Below are 19,731 nucleotides of genomic sequence, written 5' to 3'. Positions count from 1 at the left end.
CGCTTTGCACTCGCCACCCCGCCCGTGTCAGCCATTGCCGTCTGCTCCGCGTCCGCAGATGCAGGGGTCTTCACACTCGACTTCCCCAGCGGAACCCAGCGCTACTTGCCCTTTGAAGGAGCGGGCGCAATCTCAAAGTGGCGGCTTGACCTGCCCAAAACGGTGCGCCAGTTCAATTACGACTCCATTTCCGATGTGGTGATGCAGCTGCAATACACATCGCTTGATGGAGGCACGCAGCTGCAGACCGCTGCGGATGCGGCTGTCAAAGCGTATGTGAAGAGAGTGGAGGATTATGCGTCGGTGATTGGGTTCGCCGCCACCCTGGATTTGAAGAACGAGTGGGCGGGAGAGTGGGCGAAGGCATTGGCTGGCAACGCTGCTGCTAGCGCTGGCGCGGGGCCTCGGGCGGGCTCCGCTGATGATGGTGTGGTGAAGCTACAGCTTGGCGACGTGCGGCCAAGATTACCCTTCTTCACAATCGGTAAGAGGTTGTATGTGGTCAAGTTACATTTACTAGTGGATCAGGATCTGAGCTCTGAAAAAGTTAGTATCAGCATTCGATCCAGCGGTAGTGGGACAAAACCCAGTGATGGCCAGGCACAAAAGCTGGGCGGCGATTTGCAAGACGTAAACCCGCTGCACCATTATGCTTCTGAGAGAGGCAATGCTGTTTTGTTTGGTGATCAATGGATGATCAAGCTTGGGAATAGAGAGGTTGTTCAAAGCGTTACTAAATGCGTTTTGTTGGTTGAATATGTGCTTGCGGAGTAGGTCTTAGCTTAATGCGTATCACATCTTCATAAGTTCCTTTCTTTTGTTGCTAGCCTGGGTTCTGCAGAACTATGTGTAACGCTTATCTCCTGTACCCTCCTCTCATGTAATCACTAACTGGATCTATGTGCGAAACATCTTGCACCTACTAATTCTATAATTAATGCCATACCGCTAGCCTGCGAGACCCGTCATCTACATATTCGCCGCGAGTTCTATCTTTGCGTCGCATACAGGTAGCACGTAAGGACGTAGTAGCTGTTGTGCAATCTTAGCGACAGAGATTCGCTTGCACACTCGCAGGTCGCAGCTGGCGATGTTCGATCGTAGCATCGTGCTGGTCGACAGAAACAGCGTCACTAGTACAGTATTGGCTTCACAGACGGATGTTAGAGTACTGACATAGGCGTGATGTCGTGGAACACGACAGAATCGATGAAGAGATGGGCATGGTCACAGTTGGCGCGCAACCAGTGCGATGACAGAGACACGAGAATTCAGTCCATACCGCTCGCTCATCGTTGATGGATTCTATCTCCACCAACAATGCACTGCTATGTAGCGGCGTGAATGCTGAGCAACAAGTCTATAGACAACGAGCACCATGATGTGCATTACGTGCCGAAGCCCTCATTAACCGTCACGTGGTCAGCCAGACATTCTACTACGCTTACTGCAATGGCTGTACAGCTGCGACGCGAGCCCTGAGCCGCTAGAGCCTACATGTGAGGATCTGTGATCTCATGAATATATGTATAAGTCTGAAGACTAGCTAACTACGTGGGGCTCCGTCGAGTAACCCATAAGCACGAGCCACCAAGCACGTGACACTACACCAACACCGCACGCAAAAAGGACAACATCAACACCGCACGCAATCGAGACAATGTCAGCACCGCCCACCCCGCGCAGTGCAGCCCCCAGCCTCGACAACGGCAGCCGCTGCGCCGCCAGACGCTCTGCCCGTGCGCGCTCCCACTCCTCGCGCACGCCCAGCCCCAGCAAGAAACCCACACCGCAGTCGTACCGCCGCGGCAACATGCGCTACGCCAACGCCCTGGTCGACGCCCTCGGCCAGCTCCCACCTGCCATTGACGGCGAGGCGCGCCGTGTCTTGGGGCTTCAGTCATGGGCCGAGCTAGCACAGCCAGACACACACGCCCAGACACCGCCGGAGATGCAAGCACGCCTCGCAGAGCTGGCGGCCACTTACTGTGCCGACTCGCTGCTCAATGCGCGCGAGTGTGCGCTTGAGGGCAACTGGAAGAGCAGCCTCTTCACCCTTCTGCGCAACATCGACCTCCTCGCTCTAGACACCTTGTGCTTACACATGTCGGAGAGGGCTTGGTCCCCGGCCTGAAGCCTGCAGCGCCTCCTCTCGACGGCCTGCAAGAAGCCGGCGACGGGTCTGCCTTGACTCTCGTCGACTCTCAACACCCCGCCATGACCGCTACTACCGCGCCTTCCTTCCCTAGCTGCGTGCCCTCTCTACTGCTATTAACACACTCTTCTACCTACTTATAATCTATTACTATAACTACTATAGCTATAACGACGTAGGTAATAAGACCCTCCAATATAGTTCTAATTCTACTATAAGGTGTATAGGAGCACTAGGAAAGTTAATAACTAGGGAGAATCTTATTCCTATAAGTCTTATATAAAGAATACTTAAAAACTATCTATCCTAAGACTACTATAAGCCTACCTTTTATACCTATAAGTCTTAGTTAGCTATAGATAGATAAGAAATATTAATAGGGGTAAGTTAAGACTAAGTTAGAGAGGTGTTAGTTCTAGATAGCTATAGATATGTCTAAGACTTAACTTAGGATTAAGCTAAAGCTAAGTTAAAGGTTATTTAAGTTAAGTAGTATCTTATTTATAAGATTTAAGATATTAATAGTTAATTCTTATATATATAGTAAGTAGAAATATAACTCTTATAGTTTATATTTAACCTAAGTATTAATCTATAATATTAGATCTTAACCTAACTTTTAAGCTAGATAGTCTACTTTATACTACTTATTATTACCTCTTACCTTTAAGATAGATAGATTATATCTATACTCTTTAGTATAAGACCCTTTTAGTTTCTCTAATAGTATTTATCCCTAAGAACTAATTAAATAGTACTTATAAGCTTTACTTAAAGTATAACCTTAATATTTTAAATACCTTTAAGATATCTACTACCTTAGGAAACTAAGCTACCTCTAGCTTATTAAATAATATAGATATAACGTACCCTATGGGCAAGCGGATTAACGGGCGAGCGAATCACTTTTGCTAAGCCCCTACTAAAGTATCCTCTATATACCTGTAACGACGCAGGTAATAAGACCCTCCGATACGGTTCCGATTCCACTACGAGGTGTATGGGAGCACTGGGAAAGTCGATAACTAGGGAGAATCTTATTCCTATAGGTCTTGTACGAAGAATACTTAAGAACTATCTATCCTAGAACTGCTACAGGCTTGCCTTTTATACCTACAAGTCTCGGTTGGCTACGGATAGATAAGAAATGGCAACAGAGGTGAGTCGGGACCGAGTCGGAGGGGAGTCGGAGGTCGTTTAAGTTAGGTAGTATCTTGTTTGTAAGATTCGAGATTTTGGTGGTCGATTCTTACAATACTAGTAGGTTAAAACTATGTATAAATAGCAATATTTTTTTAGTAAGAGCCTAATATAAGAATTATTCTCTAGGTCTTAAATTATCTAGCTCTATAAGGGCTTCCTTTAATAGTATTATAGCGTTAAGTTGTTAGAGGTTTAAAGTAACGTCTAAAGTTGGTGGGGTAGCTTACGCACTGACCCGGCTTACGAGGTGCACAGACACGGTAGCACAAGTAGCTGACCTTATCTTGCATAACCGATAACCGAGCTCTGCACGCACATCTTCTTCTGACGAGCGTACGTATTCCACCACGTCGCACAAATCACTGGCTGTGCCATCCACGTTGCGTGATAGAGGCATACCTCTTACCATGACTGCAACGTCTCGGGTACAATATGTCTACCCTGCACTTGTAGCGTCCCAAATTCGGATTCTGATCTTAAATCCTTCTTTCAATCATGATGCGCCATTAGAATTCTCCTTTCACTGCGTCGACCTCGAGGATGTGCAAGGCAGATACGAAGCTATTTCATATACTTGGGGAGAACCAAGCTTAGACTCTGTCCTTCTCCACCAAGATGGGTCACACGTGCTTGTAACCCCAAATCTCGACTTTGCCTTGCGACGTTTGCGATACCGACTTGATAAGAGATGGCTTTGGGCAGATGCGGCGTGTATCGATCAGGTTAACCCACGTGAGAAGGCGCTTCAAATCCCTTTGATGGATAGGATCTATCGAGGTGCAAACAGAGTGCTCGTCTGGTTAGGCCGTGGAGGCGGAGATGATGAAATTGGAATGCGTCTCCTAGGGAACTTGTCGTTGGTACCGAAAAGAACTGTTCCACGACCTACTTCCGACCCTGGCGGAGCGGGATTCTCCTCGACTCAATCGGTGGAAGAAATGCGCTGCATTCAGCAAGTCTTCGAACTCCCATGGTTTCGTCGCGTCTGGACTATTCAAGAATGTGTACTGAATGTGGATGCTGTTCTAATGTGTGGGCAAACAGAGTTGTCCATGGCGAGAGTCCTTGCTGGTATGCGTATCATCAGAAGTACGGATCGCATGAAGCAGATCAATTATTCCCTCGGATTCGAAGCTTTTGGAAATACAGCGGACCTATGGACAACGTATGCCCTAATTGAGGCTGACAACGAACCTCAACTCCATACGCAGTCCTCTAAGTTCGATATTCTTTCTTTAGTCCACCGATTCTCGGGACACCATTGCAGCGATGATCGAGACCGCATCTTTGGCTTGTACGCCTTGGCTTCTAACATTGCGCCTGCCACGTTAGGGGACGCAGAGGTCCCAAGAAGCCACGGTGTCGTGTATTTGGACGTGAACTACACGTTCGATACACAAGCTACATACTTCGATTTTGCAATCGCGTGCATGAAGAACAACATGACTGTTAGGATCTTAGCTTCTGCTTTACAGCGTCTAGGTCCTTCCGACCAGCCAGGATGGCCATCATGGCTACCGGACTGGCGGGTGACGCCCAAGCCTTTAGTAGCACTTTCGGAGTATTGTTCGTCGAAGCACATCATCTACATGTCGTTTGCTGGTGAGATTCGCGACCAGAAAGTCAAATTGCAGGCCGGCTGGCAGCCTGTGATCGATTTCAAAGGCCCAAGACCGTGCCGCGCGAGATTTGCCACAATCGCTGTCACTAGCAAAACAGCAACAACAGCTTACTTGGAAGACTGTCTAAGTTCAGCTCTCAACGTGCGGGGTCCATCTTTCGATCCGAAGGATCGTTTCGCCCGAGACCCAGCAAGAAGGCTCTTTCACATGCTATATCGCTTCCTTCACCAGGACACACCTGAGCTTACCGACTCCTGTGGGTGGATCGAGAACTTACTGACAGACTGGCGGTCAGGGAGAGCAGTTTCTCCCACATCAGATGAATGCAAAACCCTACTACCAGATAGTTTGGCTAAAATGACGAGTCATCGCAGTTTCTTTGGCGCCTGCGATCCAGCGTTCGATTGGGATGAGGCGACAGCATATACCGCAGGCGAGCCTATGTATGGTTGGGGTCCTGATACAATTGAGGAGGGTGATGAGCTGATCATTGTCTCTGGAGGTGACCCTATTCATCCAATGGAACGTGGCATTGGCTCATGGCATCCTAATCCCATCATGTACGACTACTACGCGCTTGTTGTCCGTCGCGTTTGCGATACCGACTCAAGTCAACCTTCTGAGTCAGATTCTGATACAAGTTCTGATACAGAGAATCACTCCCTTCTACAATCTGACGACGACACGATATCTAGTCACCGCTCGTCCTCTCCATATAGTCCCAGCTCTGAGCCACGAGAGACGCGATCCCGGTCTTGGACCGATCTTACTTGGAACTACAAAGCAGGTGTTGCGTCGTATCGCCTTGTAGGCGATGCATACCTGTGTAGCAGCGCTAAAAGCAATCTTGACCACGATTATACTACTTCGCAGGTCAGCATCTGGATGGAGTAAGATTGAACAGGCGAAAAGAAAACTAAACTTATGCTCTCTAGGAAACTAGTTTATATTATCTAAGCAAGGCTCTGTAGAACTTTAATATTAGTCTCTACACTGATGTTATAAGGCTAGTTTAATATATATCACTAACGTACCCCACGGGCGAAAGAATCAACGGGCGAGAGAATTACTTTTGCCAAGCGCCCACTAAACTACTCTTTCTTCATTAATGTCTTCTCAACAACACCATTTAGATGCGTTAAAGGAAGCTTAGATACAGCTTGCGCTCCAGGCTCTTGAACAAGACGCAACACTCTCTCAGCGACGCGCTGCAGCTATCTATAGGGTTTCTCAAGCTGCACTAAGCGACTAACGCACTGGACGAACTTTATAAGCTGATTCTATAGCCAACTAGCGGAAGCTGGACATCAATAAGGAGAAGGTGATTGTTAAACATGTTCTTGAGCTAGATGCGCGAGGATTTTCCCCTTGGCTCTTAGATGTGACTACTATAGCTAATTCTTTAATTGCCACTCAATGCGCCCTTCAAGTACAACGCCGACACTTCTGAGCCGGGAAAGAGCAACTTTGGTGTCGTCATTCAATGGTACTTCATGGGCAAAATTAAGCACAAAGTGGATTATGACTATATCAAGTATTGTCCGCGACTCTACAACGCACTGAAAAAAATCGATGCGGAGAAGCGTGCTGAGAAAACAGTTGAAATACTGGGACCCGAAGAACCTAGGGGTGCTGAATATCAACGTTCGGGTCACCGCGGCCATCCTGGTATAGGGGCAGGAATAACTAGTCGGCTCATCACCCCGGTGAAAAGTCCAGCGGAAAGCCTATTAGTCAACATCAGCAACGATGAGCATTCTGATCTGGACAAGCTGCACACTTACTTGGATTCGTATGGCGCGCTTTACTTGTTGAAAAACCTACCCGACCCGGACGAGGTTCAATTTTTGAATCAGAGCTTCCTTGTCGATGCCCAGCCGAGGAAGCTCCTTATTGGCCACCATAAAGAGCGAGACAATGAAATCTATGCGTATATGCGAAAGTCACGCAAATTCCACGAGATCAAATTCTATATCGAAGATCTGCGCGCATCTTCGAAAACAGCCATCCGCTCTGAAGACGTTGCTAAACAGCGCATCCTACACCCATTTGACAAAACCTATCCAAAAGGTACTCACAGCATCGGCCAAGATGAGAAAGCCCGACTCACACTTATGGTAAAGTGGTACTTCATTGCGGCCGGGATAGCAAAGGACTGTGTGCTCAGAGAAACGAAGGCTTATCCTGAGCGCTTGCGAAACGCGCTTGAATACATTGCTAAACGTATGGGGGCTGCTTCAATCAGACCACCCGTCGTTGGGTACGAGCGGCAAACTGAGCCCGAAACTACATCAGAAGAGGCGAACCCAGTCATCGATAAAAGTCATGTCCAACTCTGTCCCGCCGAAGTTACACCCAATCTCTCGTCATCGCGCATCCAAACCAATTCCGATTCTCCACGTCCGTCAACTACTCACGTAGAGCAACTGGATAAATCTTCCAATACCGTCGACGACCCAGAAGTGAGAGGCAGAAAACGCACCGCCGAGGATGCAGAGTTCGAAGACCTCGCCGAGATAGTCTCTCAAGTACTTACTGTGGATCGGGACCTCACAAACCAAATAAACGACATCGACAAGCAGATTGAGCTACTTCAGACGCAACGCAGGGACTTAGTAGAGGAGAGAAAGGATGTGAAGAGAAGGTTCAGGAGGCAGACTTTGGCGATTGCGTCGAGGACGGATGGATGAGGAATCGGGGCTAATTTTGGAGTCTGCCGCACAATACTTCCATGGCTGCTACGTCCCGTCACTCTCAACATATCGATGGAAACCTGAAGTCAGCTTAATCTAGTGCGGGTAAGCCAGTAAGAAGAATATGGTTTCAGTAGTAACAAAGCCAAACATCACTAATGTTCAACTGGTGAGAAGAAAACGCTTCTACTGCAGCATCTACTAAGGCGAGATGCTGAGCGCTAGCAAATGTCTCGATGACTTTTGAAGGAAACGGTAGCCGGGCGATCCCGTGCGTAGAAGTTTGTATAGCTTTGAGATGAGTCCACGATCCTCGTGGCTGTGATACCTCTGCGCCTATGAGATCAGAGCAATGATCGTCATCACTTGCTTGGAGATCGAGGAAGAGAGGATCGTCAGTAGCGACTGTCAGGGACTATCATGTTGTAACCCAGCGACTGCTGATGGCTATGAGGACTATGTCCTTAAACTATTATGGCGGTGGTGAAGCTGCCCACCAGTACTCTCTTGTCAAGGACGAGTCAGCCGAGCTTCTGAGGTTCGGGCGCTGCTGACTATCAGTACTCTGTCGTTGAAAAGATAGGATCTGTTCCTAGCGTTGATGCTGACTGCACGCATTTGCTGTGCTGGCAACTTGTGCGAAGCTCCTGGCACGAATGCCGGCGATCAGCAGCTTACCCTCGCTAAGCTAAGCCACCTGTTATCGCTTACTGTCGCAGGCCAAACGCTCTCGTGAATCTGAACTCTATTTCAAAGCGTGCCGTGCGAGGGCCTACGAATAAGCTGCGCTATGATGCCAGAACTGTTCAACAGCGAACAAAAATTTTCTTAACATCCCATACCTGCAATACCGCACCTAACCGTGCGACAAGAATGTACAAGAGACTAATTAGTACTGAAGACTAAACAACATTAATTGGTGAATATGATTTGGTAGAGCGGCGACTGTAATTTCCCGAAAGGGTTTGGTTTTGGAATAGGGGCTGCTCCGTGTCGCCATACCTGAGTAGGAGCGATAGTCTCAAACTGACTGAAGCGCTCAACAATCTGTCGCCGTAGCGTAGCGGGAGCAGCATGATACTTGCGAAGATGCGCATCTAGACTCACGACTGCTGTACAGTGCTGCTTGCAAACCACAACGCCAAAGTCTTTAAGAAAGCAGAATACAGCGTTGCAGTTGCTAAGTGTAAGCTTCCGGGGCCATGCGTGCAAGTCTGCAGTGTTGCTTTTGCTGTTGCTTACGTTGTCTGCTAGTTAGAGTGTTGCTGCTCGGCTGTCCCACACATGCTCCATTGCGCAGAAACCCTAACTCTACTTACCCTAACAGCACTACGTTTCGCAGAAGTTGTAAACGAAACTTTTCGCGTCGCTGTGGAAGGTACGGAAGAGTTGAATTTACGATAGTAACCTCTTACTAGATACCCGTCCCCTCCTCCGCTTTATAGTACTTGAGGTTCGACTACTTTGTACTTTTGAACTAGAGTCCTTCTTGCTTCCATCCTTCGGAATCCTAGTCCTTGCCCTGAGCGTCCTTTCCTCCTCCCACTCGCTTGTATCCAGCTCTGACGCAGGATCTGATTCTACATTACTCTGACCAGTATTTCGACCTGTTGCTCGCCTCTTTTTTGACATGGCGCGCTCTTGAACAAGATCGTTCAGTTGCTTTTGCATATCGAGAATTTTTCTCGTAAGAGGGCTGCAACTCTCAGTCTCTCTGCGTCGCTTTTTCCCTCTTTGTTGCCTCTGCTCAGGTGTCTGTGTATGCAGAGCCTCGTCTGGGGGCTCTGTATCGCTTATTCCGGGTGTAGCACACTCTGGTGTTCCCTCAGAAATAGCGTCCGGGTAGTAACCAACTTGTGTCGTACTGCTTGAGGTTTTGTGCACGGTTGCTAAGCTATAGTCTAGAGCGTCTTCCTCTCGGGTCAACGTGAATTCATGCCACATATGGCTGTTTACCAGGTAGCGATCAATCAGATCAGGCTGCAATTTGGTAGGAAATCCATGCTCTAGCGCATATGCATTGGCATGTGTAACTGGTCTATGACCTGTTTGGAAAGCTAGGAGTTGAAGGAATCCATTGTAATCCTTAGGCGTATTGGGGTCGAATGCAGTAACAAGCGCGGGGAGATGCTTCTTTGCAATGCTAGTCGCAGTTTGTCTGTACAGACTGGTAGTTGTCGGAGTAGGGCATTTGGCTGTTGACCTTTTCAGACTCGAGTGGGCTTTACTTGAAGAAAAGCAGGCCGTTGCACTGTCATGAGTACTAAACAAGTGAGGGTTCGTTGAGCCTGTAGATTGCGCCCCTGACTTTCGACTAATAAGACTGCGGAATGGGCGGATGTACACAAGGTAAAGGTAAAGAACTCTTTGTACCATAGGACAGGGGGAGCGTACGATATAAAACGAGTTGTTGGTGTTGGTGTTTGCCTTGTTGTATGCGAAGACAAGTATCACTTTTCCTTTGTAGATAAAGATGTTTCGTCGCACGGAGATCGTGTCAGCCCACCGTAGGACTCTGAGCTCCTCACCACGTGCTGGCATGCCGCTTGTTAGGTGCATTGCTGCATAAAGCAGACGAACAAAGCTGTCGCTTTCGTTCAAGTACCGCCTCTGCTTTGCTCTCCCTCTACTTGTCTCTGACGAGAAGCCGCCTTGTTCTGAGAACGCTAATTTGCTCACAGCGCGGAAAGCTCCCTGGAGTTTGTTGGCTGGGTGCGCCAGAAACGAGAATCCAGGGCGATGGGTCGCAAGATTATCTTGTAGAATGTCGAGTTGAACGTCTGGCCACCATCCGAAGAGGAGCTCCTGTGCACGGCTTTGTAAACCTACTACAACAGTGTGAATTGTCTCACGAAATTGTCGCATATGAATCTGTGTTTCCGCAATATGGAGTGTCAAGCCATCTAAAGACCAGGAGATGTTTGTTCTAGGACCCTCGCGCCTCGCGATTGCTCTTCCGTGCTGTAGTCGCTCGATAAGGTAACCAGCTGGTGCAAGACTACCTCGCTGAAGACACTTGGGTCGGATATGCTCACGCAGTCGCTGTGCTTGGTCGGGGTAGGCTGTACGCTCGGGCCAAGGATTCTTAAGATAGTTGTATGGTGCAAGTGGTAGGGCATACTCGAGTATAATCAGGCGACCTACCCACAGCAGTGCTGATATAAAAGGAGTATAGTCGTAGGGCTTGCGGAAACATAGCTCTGTGGGATGTATTCCCAAGACACCAGAGAAGTTCATGATAGCGCTACGGCTCATGTTTCCGTCGTGCGACAAGTCTGTCCAGAACATGACAAGAAGTTGAAAGAGATTTTCGTTCAGGGCGGCCAGAGATGACTGGAGCAGAATCCTGAGGTCTGCCTGCTGGCTGACAGCAGTGACGTGGTCCCAGATATGGTTCATCATGGCCAGCTGAGCCGTGGTTAGCTGCAGCCCAGATATGTCGTTTGTAGGCTCTTTTATGTTGCGCGACAGTGCTAAGACGCGGAAAATGTAGCATAAGAATCGCTCGTGGATTCTATAGTATCTTCGTCGGGTGTTTTCGCGTTGTGGCAGCTCAAAAGGGTAAGGAAGAAAAGAAGGCGTCCAGCTCCGCAGCCAGCAACGCAAAACCCGTGGCGTCTGCTTTAGTGTTGCTTCGCATCGTTGGAAAACGATTCTGCTGGCTTCTACAATCTTCCAGATCGTTCTCTCCGTCTGTGCTGGGCTTACACATTCGAATCCGTTCCAAAGGCCTAGTCTGAGATCATCTGATGTTGCCATGGGAGGCAGTGCTGCAGCTGCAACAATGATATGGATAGGCTTGTGAGCAAACCACGCTGGCCACTCGCAGCCTCGCAGCCACTCAGTGTTCTCGTCGTGTTCTAGCTCTCCGTCGAGAACCACGCCGTTTAGCTCATCATCTAAGCGTTCTTCTTCTTCTTTCTCTTCATCCTCTACACGTGTCAAGCACTCGCTATTGCTTGTCTCAAGTGATCTTTCGTCGCTCTGATGCTGGTGAGAGCTGTCGTCTTGGCTCACCACCCAGTATTTGGGCGAGTACTTCGTCCAGCTCTGTAGATAACACTTGTATCGCGATTGATCTTGAAGGCACTCAGGCGCGCTAATGTTGTGGTGTTTCTTTGTATGCTGTCGTATCTGATCCCAATTAATACTCTTCCCCTCCGGACAGTGCGGGCAACAAAATCCAGTCAGAGGTGGGCCAAGGTAAGAGAGCGGCGTAGATCCATCCGGTCGGGGCACTGGATCATTGAAGGACTTCGCAGCAGGCACGTCGTCAAATCGTGCTATCGTAGCTCGACGCACTTTGGCGGGTTCATAGTGGCAAGTCCGCAAGTGGGTGTTACAGGTACTGCGGTGTAACAAGGTGTACAAATAATGACGTTCTTGCTGGCAACAAACGTGACGTAGTCTAGAGAGACCAGTCTATGTTCCTATAGCGTTTAGATATTAAGCTTAGCAGATTGGTAGCTAACGTTGTATACATTTTGCTTAGCAACAGACGCTGTGGGTAGGTCATTTCTTTTTGCAATCTGGCTACGTAGCTATATAAGATTACTAAACGCTTTGCTTGCGTAGCACACGTTTCTTTCCTTCTATTCCCATGACTCTAACCCTTTCTTCTCTTTGTGTATCTGACACCAGTGCTTGTACAGCTGATGCTGACTCCCCCGCTCTTTAGTCTAGCTGAATTTGATACGCTTTGGTTCTGAAGGACGTTACAAAGATCGCTGCTCAGCCTACGCTTGCTTCGTGTCAACAATCTCCTATCATGCCCTTTTGCCTCTGCTACCTTTTCGTCTCCGCTATGCAGCGCGAAGGATTCCTCTTCTGACACACCCACGTCCACCGCTTGATTTGCCGGCTTCATCGTTGGCGTCATCAATTCCTTTATCTGTGGGTCTAACGGGCCCGGATTTGCTTCTCTGTCTATAGGTCTGTCCTCGTCGATCTCCAGGAACCGATGCCAAATCAGGCTGTTTTCAAAATAGCGTTCGATGAGCTCTGGCTGCAATCTAGCCGGATAGCCTCTCTCGAGAGCGTAAGCGCTTGCATGAATCGATGGAGTGTGACCCGTCTGGAAGGCTAATAGGTGAAGAAAGCCATTCTGGTCCTTTGGAATGTTCGGGTCGAACGGCTCCAGCAGTGTCAGGATATGCTTCTTGCTAATGGCGACCGCGATGTGGCGATAGATACACAGCTGAAGTCGAATGGGGCAGTCTGGCGTAGCCAGCTCTAGGCTCTTCGAGCAGTCTACTGCGCTGAAGCAACCGGTGGGATGATTGCTTAGGGTGAAGAGATGCAGATTCGTCTTTGTTCGCGCATCAATGAGTTTCAGTTGTCGGAGGAGGAAGTCGGTAAAAGGCCGTATATAGGCAAGATATAGGAACAAAGCTCGCTCTACTATAGGACAAGGCACCCGAATAATGTAGAACGAGTGGTTTGCTGTTGTGGACACTTTGTTGTAAGTGAAAACTAGCATGATGTGTCCCTTGTGTATTATAATGTTGCGTTGTACAGCGACGGTATTCGCCCAGCGTATGATGCGGAGCTCTTCCCCTCTAGCGGGCATGCCGCTCGTCATGTGGATACCTGCAAAGATCAGTCGAATAAAATCGTCACGTCTCTGGAGATACGCCATCGCTTGCTGGCGTCCAGCGCCCTGCAGTGCTAGCCTCCCTTCTTGAAGAAAGAACGCTCGGCGGTAAAGATGCTTGAAGCTCATTTGCAGATTATTCTCAGGCTCCGCTAGAAATGAATAGCCCGCTCGATAGCTTGTTAGCTTGTCCTTGATCTCACGCAAATTGACATCAGGCCACCACTGAAACATTAGATCGCGAGCTTCCCGATTGATCGCATCCAGAAGAGAGTGCACTGTAGAGCGCAGCTGTGTCAGAGTGATCTGAGATCCGTTCACCTCGAGCATCTGGCCATCAGGTGACCAGGAGATGTTTGTTCTGCCACCTTCCCGCTTTGCTACAGCTCTGCCATGTTGGAGGCGCTCAATGAAATACCCGAGGGGCGCGAAGGTACCACATTGGAGATACCTTGGCCGAATCTCTCTGAGAAGCCTCGACCCTTGATCTGGATGCGCAGTGCGTGCCTGGAGAAGAGGGTTCCACGAACTGTAAGCTCGCGACGGCAGCGCATACTCGAGGATCACTAATCTTCCTACCCAGATTAAGGCTGAAAGATATGGAGTGTAATCATACGGGGTGCGGAGAGTCAGCTTATACGGGTGGATCCCAAGCACACCGGAGAAATGAATGAGTGCTTTAGCACCTGCATCGCCGTCTATCGAAGTGTCTGTCCAGAAGAGAACGAGCAGCTGGAAGATAGTTTCGAGGATGGAAGAGGATGGAGGAGGCGGTGGCGACGAAGGACTTGACAGGACTCTCTCCGCCTCACTCGGCAACAGATTGTCCAGCCCCGCCCAGATAGTATCCGTTATTTCTGCCTGGAATGCGGTAAGTGTCAGACCGTAGATGTCGTTCGTGTCGTAACCCTGCGCAAAGCAAACCTGCCTCGCTCGGAAAACATAGCAAAGGAACCGATAGCAGTAGGAGCGGTACTTTTTCTGCGTAGTCTGTCGCTTTGGTTGCTCAAATGGGATAGGGCAATAATGTGGACCCCAGCTACGTAGCCAACAGCGAAGAACCCGCGGTGTAGATGACAGGGTCTCCTCGCACCTGTCTAGCACGCGACCCACAAGCTCAACGAGCACCAAGAGCTTCGTCTCTGTAGCTGAGCAGCTGCTCCATTGAGAGCCGTTCCATGGTCCTAAGTAGAGAGCTTCATGCTTCTTCGAGGGAAGCTGCGATGTAGCGACAATTACATGGAGCGGCTTGCGTGCGAACCAGCGTGGCCACCCGCACTCACGAAGCCAGCGCGTGTTCTCGTCGTGCTCTAACTTGTCTGGGAGACATGCGTTCGCATTTGCTTCATTGGCAAGCCGGTGTTCCTCTTCATCTTCCATACGGAGAAGCTCCGCCATATCTGGGTCGCGACAAGCTTCTTCCAGCTGCGTTAGCCTTTCCTTATCTGCTTGCTCTTCCTCGCAATCTGCTTCTACAGACTCAACGCTGTCCGTCCTAGTGTGGTTCACGCGCCAGTATTGCCCTGTCTTTCTGTGCGCGACCCATTGTTGCAGGAAGCATGACACGTCCCTCCTGTTAACTATTGTGTGCCTCTGACTATGAGTTTTACTTAGATGCTTTCGAAACTCGCCCCAATTTACCGTGAGCCAGATGCAATGTGGGCAGCTGAAACCCTGGACAGGAGCCGCTAGGAACGGCAAGACACGGCTGTCATTGGGAAGTGGAACAATGTCCAAGTCTTCCTGCGCTACGGGAACATGTTCGTATTGGCGGAGTATAGTTGTGGATAGGCCGCTGCTGATACCGTGATGTCGCTGGAGATGATTGAGGAGTACCTTGCGGGGAATGGCGCTCCTGCAAACCGTGCAAAACAGGTAGCCATATAGTGGCAGGTAGGAGATGATGTCCGGCGTTTCTCTCGCTTCTAACTAGAAGCAAGCAGTTAGTAAACTTGACTATATTGGTATAATTGCCTGGGCACCTGCCTTAGCAATAGTAGAAGGGGGATCCGGAAGGCTCGACTGCAACGTGCAGTAGCTGGGATTGACAGGATTTCCTGTGTAAACTTTCCACGTACGAGACATGGGCTAGGCTTAGTACCACGCCCGCAGTTGCAGTAGTTGCAAGAAATTGGAGGTTCAACGCGGAAGCGGAGGTTGCGGAGTCAAGATAGCCTAAAGGGGTAACTGCAGGGGTAGTCATGAAGTCCATCCGGGACTAGTACAAAATAGGGTAAAAGAGATCCGTGCGGGTACTCCAACCTGTCGGTTCCCTGCCATGTAGGATCAACTGCGACTCTAGATGCGACATGTATACTAACAACGCTCTTTCTTGCGTTAGGGGGATATCATAGATTTTGAGCTCAAAGATTCGTTGTACTGTACCAAGTCATCCACTCAAGTCCATGGGATATGGAGAGGTTGACGTGGAAGGGCAAGATGATGACACGATGGTGCTCATCATGAGTCTGCTTCAAGGTTGTTCTACACAGGTACCTTTGCATGTTAACCTTATCACCTTGAGAAATGCCCCGTGCCTCCCCGAACCAGCGGTCTTTGTCCGTCTTTACGTGTCATCGATCGCTGCCCACTAACCCGCAGCAAAGCTTGTGCCGACGGAGGCCCAGCAAAGGCACAGTCGCTGTATTTGTACGTCGCGATTCACCTGACCAAGAAGAATGCGAGCATCGTCTACATTGTCCAGCACAAGCAGTCATCGCTGCTTGCATGCGCACAGCCAGTCGTGCACCAGCTCAAACATGTCCGCCCGCGGATCTCGTCACCCACAATCTTGACCCAATCAGCGATATCGCGACAGCTCTGCGCGAGGCGGGCGGCGTTGTTGGCGTGTACTAAGAGCAGCCATGTCTCGGGAGACCACCGGCGGGTGCGGTAGTGCGTCTTCGACGATCTAGCGCGATTCGGGTTTCTACCGATCTACTATCTATCTCATCAGGACGATATGTTAGCAATGGGGAACTGACGTAAGGCTCCGGACTCGCTCATACAGCAGCCCCGTGTTGTCATGAAGGAACAGCTTAGGCCAGCGACCCTGCGTGTCAAGTGCACGGACACGCGAAGGCGCCAAGCGCCACTTCATCAACAGGGGTCGTTAAGCCTGGAGCGGCAAACATCAAGAGGCAAGGCAAAACATAAGGGCGACCCAATTTTGAGTGTTAGACCCAACGCCCGCGTAGTAAGATGGCGTCTGCTTTCGGCAGATATAACCCGCCTCCTTTCCGCATCCCATCTACAGGGCAGCCTGCTAGGCCCGACCCGCCACCGGTGCTTGAAGCGCAGGCAGACCACGCAGAAAAACTAACAGGCAACATCGCTTTGTACGTTACTCTGGGATTAATACACTATTGCTTACTTACTGGCAGATTGTTCAACAATACAAATTATTCGGATGCTAAGATCGATATTCACGACGTGATACTCCCTGTGCACAAGTCAATTGTCTGCATCCAAAGCGATTATTTTGCAAAGGCTTTTCGACAGGAGTTCGTTGAGGGAGACACAGGAGTCATTAAGTTTAGACAGGGTGATGGGGCCGCGTACTGGAGGGTTTTTGAGTATTTGTACACGGGCGACTATGCGGAAAAGTTGTCGACAGAGAAATTCGCAGGCAAGTGGGGTACCATCATCTTTACACTTGCTAATCAGCCTAAGTAATAGACAACGATGCGCTACTTATCGAACCTTGCGTCTACGCGCTTGCCGACATGTTCTTTTTGGAAGATTTGAAGGCGCTATGTGTGCTCAAGCTACGGACGAAGTTGAAGGAGCTTTGGACTAGCGACGAATTTCCAGCGTGCATTCAGAAAGTATATGCATCTACCTCTGATACCAATTGCGAGATGCGATTCGCTGTGCTTGAGTCGGCTACGACACATGCGCATGATTTGAGCGCGAAGGAGGGCTTCAGAAACCTTCTTCGAGAGGGTGGCGATTTTACTGTTGAATATGTAAATGCTCTCAATAGAAAGCACGCAAGATAGATCGGAAAAGTATATGTGTTCCGATTGATCACAAGCTCTATGAAGCGATCATGCGTGTAAGCTTAGAACCACGGCGTCTGCATTAGCAGTCTCGTTACGTATTCGACAACAAAATCTCCTCCTTCACGTACAAGATCTTGAAATCCCACTTTTCCAGCTAATTCACGAGCATGCGCAACAGCCACGTCGACCAAAACAGGTCGCATCGTGTGAGGACATCCAGTAACCGAGTGATATACTTCCCAGACACACTCAAGAAACAGATCACTGTCCCACCCCTCGCATGTTTCCCGTCGAAATTTCTCAAGGGAAAATGTTTTCAGGTCTTCTATACAGAACTCATTTGCCAATACATATACATGCAGATGTCTAGACAACTTGTCGTCATCTGGAAACTTGTCAGTCTTCCTTACTAAGAAGTGTAGCTTGCTTACCCTTGACTTCAGTGTTGTTCAAACAGTCACTGTAACCGCCTGTATATAGATACTCAAAGACCCTCCAATATGCAGCACCACTTCCTTGTTCACAGTTCAGTATCCGTTCATCTTTGCTGAAGGCTTGCTGGCACGCTTCTTCTAAGTATATGCTCTGAGGACAGATGACAAACCGATGAGCCGGTAGTGAGACGCCTTGTATCAAAATGATGATATCTGAGTGGGCTGCTTGATTGAACATGCTAAAGAACAAGTCAGCTGGGAACATCTGAACAGCTGTAGACGTACTTCGATATGCAGCTCGTGAGTTTTCTCCGATACCGGCTTAATGTATTGGTTCCAGAAGGTCCCAGGACATTAAGTTTAGATCCTTCTTCGTTGGTTTGATTATCTCGGACATTGTCCCCAGTCTCTGTCGTAGAAGTTTGAAGGGGCTGGATTGCTGCAGTACCCATAGTCTGGTAGTGACGGCTCCAATGTCCGACAGCTGTCATGTGCTGCTCCTTGGCACGCTGCGAACTAAATTCTCTTGTGCACCCGTTGCACTCAAAGTTGTCGTTCCAATGTCCAACAGCCGTCATATGCTGCTCTTTGGCATGCTGCGAACTAAATTCTCTTGTGCACCCGTCGCACTCATAGCTCTCGTTCCAATGGTCTGTGTCATCCATGTGCTGGTCACGAGATTGGCGAGTGCGAAAAGTGCGCGTACAGCAATAGCACTCAAACATCCTCGCTCAGGACAACGCGTTCTCGTGTGCTTGTGAATCTATCTGTATGGCTTTGAAGGAGTGAAACGAATAAGAGAGATGCCAGTTGGGTGACTTCGGTCTGTCGGCGGAAAGATGTCAGGAAGAATCGATGATCGCTGTGCTAGGCTCGATAGGCTTGGCGAACCGCAGCGGGGAGTCCGCAAATGCACGTATGATCACTACGGCCAACTTATTCCATGGTCACAATCATTTTATACTAGCGTGGAGCTACTGCGGCGTCGTTTTTTCGTAACGACTTTGTGGACCGGACTTTATTACATAAATGACAGCTTGCAAGACGATAAGTGTAGAGCCTTCCCAGCGTCGCATGTTCCTGGCAACGTAGGGAATGTTCTGCGCATTTTTCATTTTGCTCAAATGAAAGTAGCTTCCCGGTTCTATCACTGTCTCGAGCCACCGAGTGTGCTGCTGATATAGTGCGGGGACGACTCGGAGTTGATATTGATGTTGATAACAAGCGCTTTCTATGGGCCAAGCTGCGCCAAATTTCTGATCGCTCATGCTCATAATTATTGTTACTAACAAATAATAATGCGGATGGTGATCGCGGAATCTGAAGGTAAGGAAGCAATAGCCACTATGGGAGTTGACGAGCATTTTGACTAAAGACGGTCACAACAGCGAGGACGGTGATTACTGTCGAAGTCGAAAACGGCGAACGCAAGATAGTCACCGAGGTTGGCGTGGTGCGGTTGCAGTGCACGCACTTCGCTGAGGGTCGAAGGGTAAGCGCGCCAAGGGTTCACGTGTGCTGTGTCCTGGAGGCTGCGGTCTGGTGACCGACTTGACAGGGTTGTCTTGTAGATTGCAGTTCGTGTACTGCGGGACAGCTGTTGACTGCATGGGTTGGGGGTTAAGACTGGTCTGAGAGTAACAAGCGGCTCAAACAGCAAGTGGCTTTGGCGAGGCGCTTAGCGACGGGCTATGAGAGGACCAGGACGGACGCTCGAGCAGACAGAGCAGCGACTTCGACACAGGCGGACGTACGTGAGGTAGTGGTGCAGGAGCTGAGCAGTTTGCGGTTTGCGGTTTGGGGATGCAGTCTGCGGGTTGCAAACGCTTGAAGAGCATCAGCTTGTATATCCCAGAGTGGCGTGGCAAGGTCAATAAGCTATATTCTGAATTCTACTAGCATGTCTTAAGCTTGATCTTCAGACGTGCGGGACAAGTTGAGGGCGCTTCATTCGACTTAAACGTTGCATACCCCCATTTTTTTCCCCATTTAACAATAGCTAATTGCATATCTCCACTCTGTGTATC

The 19,731-nt window shown here is 49.3% G+C and overlaps 8 protein-coding genes across 8 annotated transcripts; 4 read left to right on the top strand and 4 right to left on the bottom strand.

Annotated features, from left to right (window-relative positions):
- Positions 1 to 1,651: 1,651 nt before the first annotated feature.
- C7974DRAFT_405474 (uncharacterized protein) lies at positions 1,652 to 2,270 on the top strand. Its single transcript, XM_046143048.1, has one exon. The coding sequence runs from the start codon at positions 1,661 to 1,663 to the stop codon at positions 2,132 to 2,134; it is 474 nt and encodes a 157-aa protein (XP_045991250.1). The 5' UTR covers positions 1,652 to 1,660; the 3' UTR covers positions 2,135 to 2,270.
- Positions 2,271 to 3,691: 1,421 nt separating this feature from the next.
- Positions 3,692 to 6,256, top strand: C7974DRAFT_405472 (heterokaryon incompatibility protein-domain-containing protein). The gene has a single exon (XM_046143047.1). It carries the CDS (start codon positions 3,766 to 3,768, stop codon positions 5,872 to 5,874), a length of 2,109 nt encoding a protein of 702 aa, XP_045991249.1. The 5' UTR covers positions 3,692 to 3,765; the 3' UTR covers positions 5,875 to 6,256.
- A 130-nt stretch (positions 6,257 to 6,386) lies between these two features.
- C7974DRAFT_322549 (uncharacterized protein) lies at positions 6,387 to 7,670 on the top strand (the record flags this gene model as incomplete). The annotated part of the gene is made up of 1 exon (XM_046138864.1): positions 6,387 to 7,670. A coding segment is annotated over one exon (1,284 nt), but the record flags the coding sequence as incomplete, so codon positions are not given.
- Positions 7,671 to 9,068: 1,398 nt separating this feature from the next.
- Positions 9,069 to 11,432, bottom strand: C7974DRAFT_444959 (uncharacterized protein; the record flags this gene model as incomplete). The annotated part of the gene is made up of 3 exons (XM_046145534.1): positions 9,069 to 9,831; positions 10,795 to 11,225; positions 11,382 to 11,432. 3 exons carry the CDS (start codon positions 11,430 to 11,432, stop codon positions 9,069 to 9,071), a joined length of 1,245 nt encoding a protein of 414 aa, XP_045991247.1.
- Positions 11,433 to 12,413: 981 nt separating this feature from the next.
- C7974DRAFT_428899 (uncharacterized protein) lies at positions 12,414 to 15,447 on the bottom strand (the record flags this gene model as incomplete). The annotated part of the gene is made up of 2 exons (XM_046144619.1): positions 15,253 to 15,447; positions 12,414 to 15,195 (listed from the first exon to the last, which is right to left on the bottom strand). Coding segments are annotated over exons 1-2 (2,880 nt in total), but the record flags the coding sequence as incomplete, so codon positions are not given.
- A 461-nt stretch (positions 15,448 to 15,908) lies between these two features.
- Positions 15,909 to 16,611, bottom strand: C7974DRAFT_77391 (uncharacterized protein). The gene is made up of 2 exons (XM_046147251.1): positions 16,251 to 16,611; positions 15,909 to 16,195 (listed from the first exon to the last, which is right to left on the bottom strand). The coding sequence occupies exons 1-2, from the start codon at positions 16,364 to 16,366 to the stop codon at positions 15,958 to 15,960; spliced, it is 354 nt and encodes a 117-aa protein (XP_045991245.1). The 5' UTR covers positions 16,367 to 16,611; the 3' UTR covers positions 15,909 to 15,957.
- On the top strand, positions 16,396 to 17,352 carry C7974DRAFT_77384 (uncharacterized protein). Its single transcript, XM_046147250.1, has 3 exons — positions 16,396 to 16,604; positions 16,650 to 16,894; positions 16,939 to 17,352. The coding sequence occupies exons 1-3, from the start codon at positions 16,468 to 16,470 to the stop codon at positions 17,265 to 17,267; spliced, it is 711 nt and encodes a 236-aa protein (XP_045991244.1). The 5' UTR covers positions 16,396 to 16,467; the 3' UTR covers positions 17,268 to 17,352.
- A 349-nt stretch (positions 17,353 to 17,701) lies between these two features.
- On the bottom strand, positions 17,702 to 18,608 carry C7974DRAFT_405455 (uncharacterized protein). Its single transcript, XM_046143046.1, has one exon. The coding sequence runs from the start codon at positions 18,427 to 18,429 to the stop codon at positions 17,956 to 17,958; it is 474 nt and encodes a 157-aa protein (XP_045991243.1). The 5' UTR covers positions 18,430 to 18,608; the 3' UTR covers positions 17,702 to 17,955.
- Positions 18,609 to 19,731: the final 1,123 nt, after the last annotated feature.

The sequence above is a fragment of the Boeremia exigua genome (assembly GCF_020726555.1).
Source record: "Boeremia exigua strain MPI-SDFR-AT-0100 chromosome Unknown C7974scaffold_15, whole genome shotgun sequence".
NCBI lineage: Eukaryota > Fungi > Ascomycota > Dothideomycetes > Pleosporales > Didymellaceae > Boeremia > Boeremia exigua.
This window is presented reverse-complemented; position numbering and strand designations above follow the sequence as displayed.

Coding starts and splice junctions, on each gene's coding strand:
- C7974DRAFT_405474 (XM_046143048.1), top strand. CDS start 1,661: ATGTCAGCACCGCCCACCCCGCGCAGTGCAGCCCCCAGCCTCGACAAC.
- C7974DRAFT_405472 (XM_046143047.1), top strand. CDS start 3,766: ATGACTGCAACGTCTCGGGTACAATATGTCTACCCTGCACTTGTAGCG.
- C7974DRAFT_77391 (XM_046147251.1), bottom strand. CDS start 16,366: ATGAAGTGGCGCTTGGCGCCTTCGCGTGTCCGTGCACTTGACACGCAG. Junction 16,196..16,250: donor GAGCGAGTCCGGAGCCTTAC/GTCAGTTCCCCA, acceptor GTAGATCGGTAG/AAACCCGAATCGCGCTAGAT.
- C7974DRAFT_77384 (XM_046147250.1), top strand. CDS start 16,468: ATGGCGTCTGCTTTCGGCAGATATAACCCGCCTCCTTTCCGCATCCCA. Junction 16,605..16,649: donor CTAACAGGCAACATCGCTTT/GTACGTTACTCT, acceptor ACTTACTGGCAG/ATTGTTCAACAATACAAATT. Junction 16,895..16,938: donor GTCGACAGAGAAATTCGCAG/GCAAGTGGGGTA, acceptor AATCAGCCTAAG/TAATAGACAACGATGCGCTA.
- C7974DRAFT_405455 (XM_046143046.1), bottom strand. CDS start 18,429: ATGTTTGAGTGCTATTGCTGTACGCGCACTTTTCGCACTCGCCAATCT.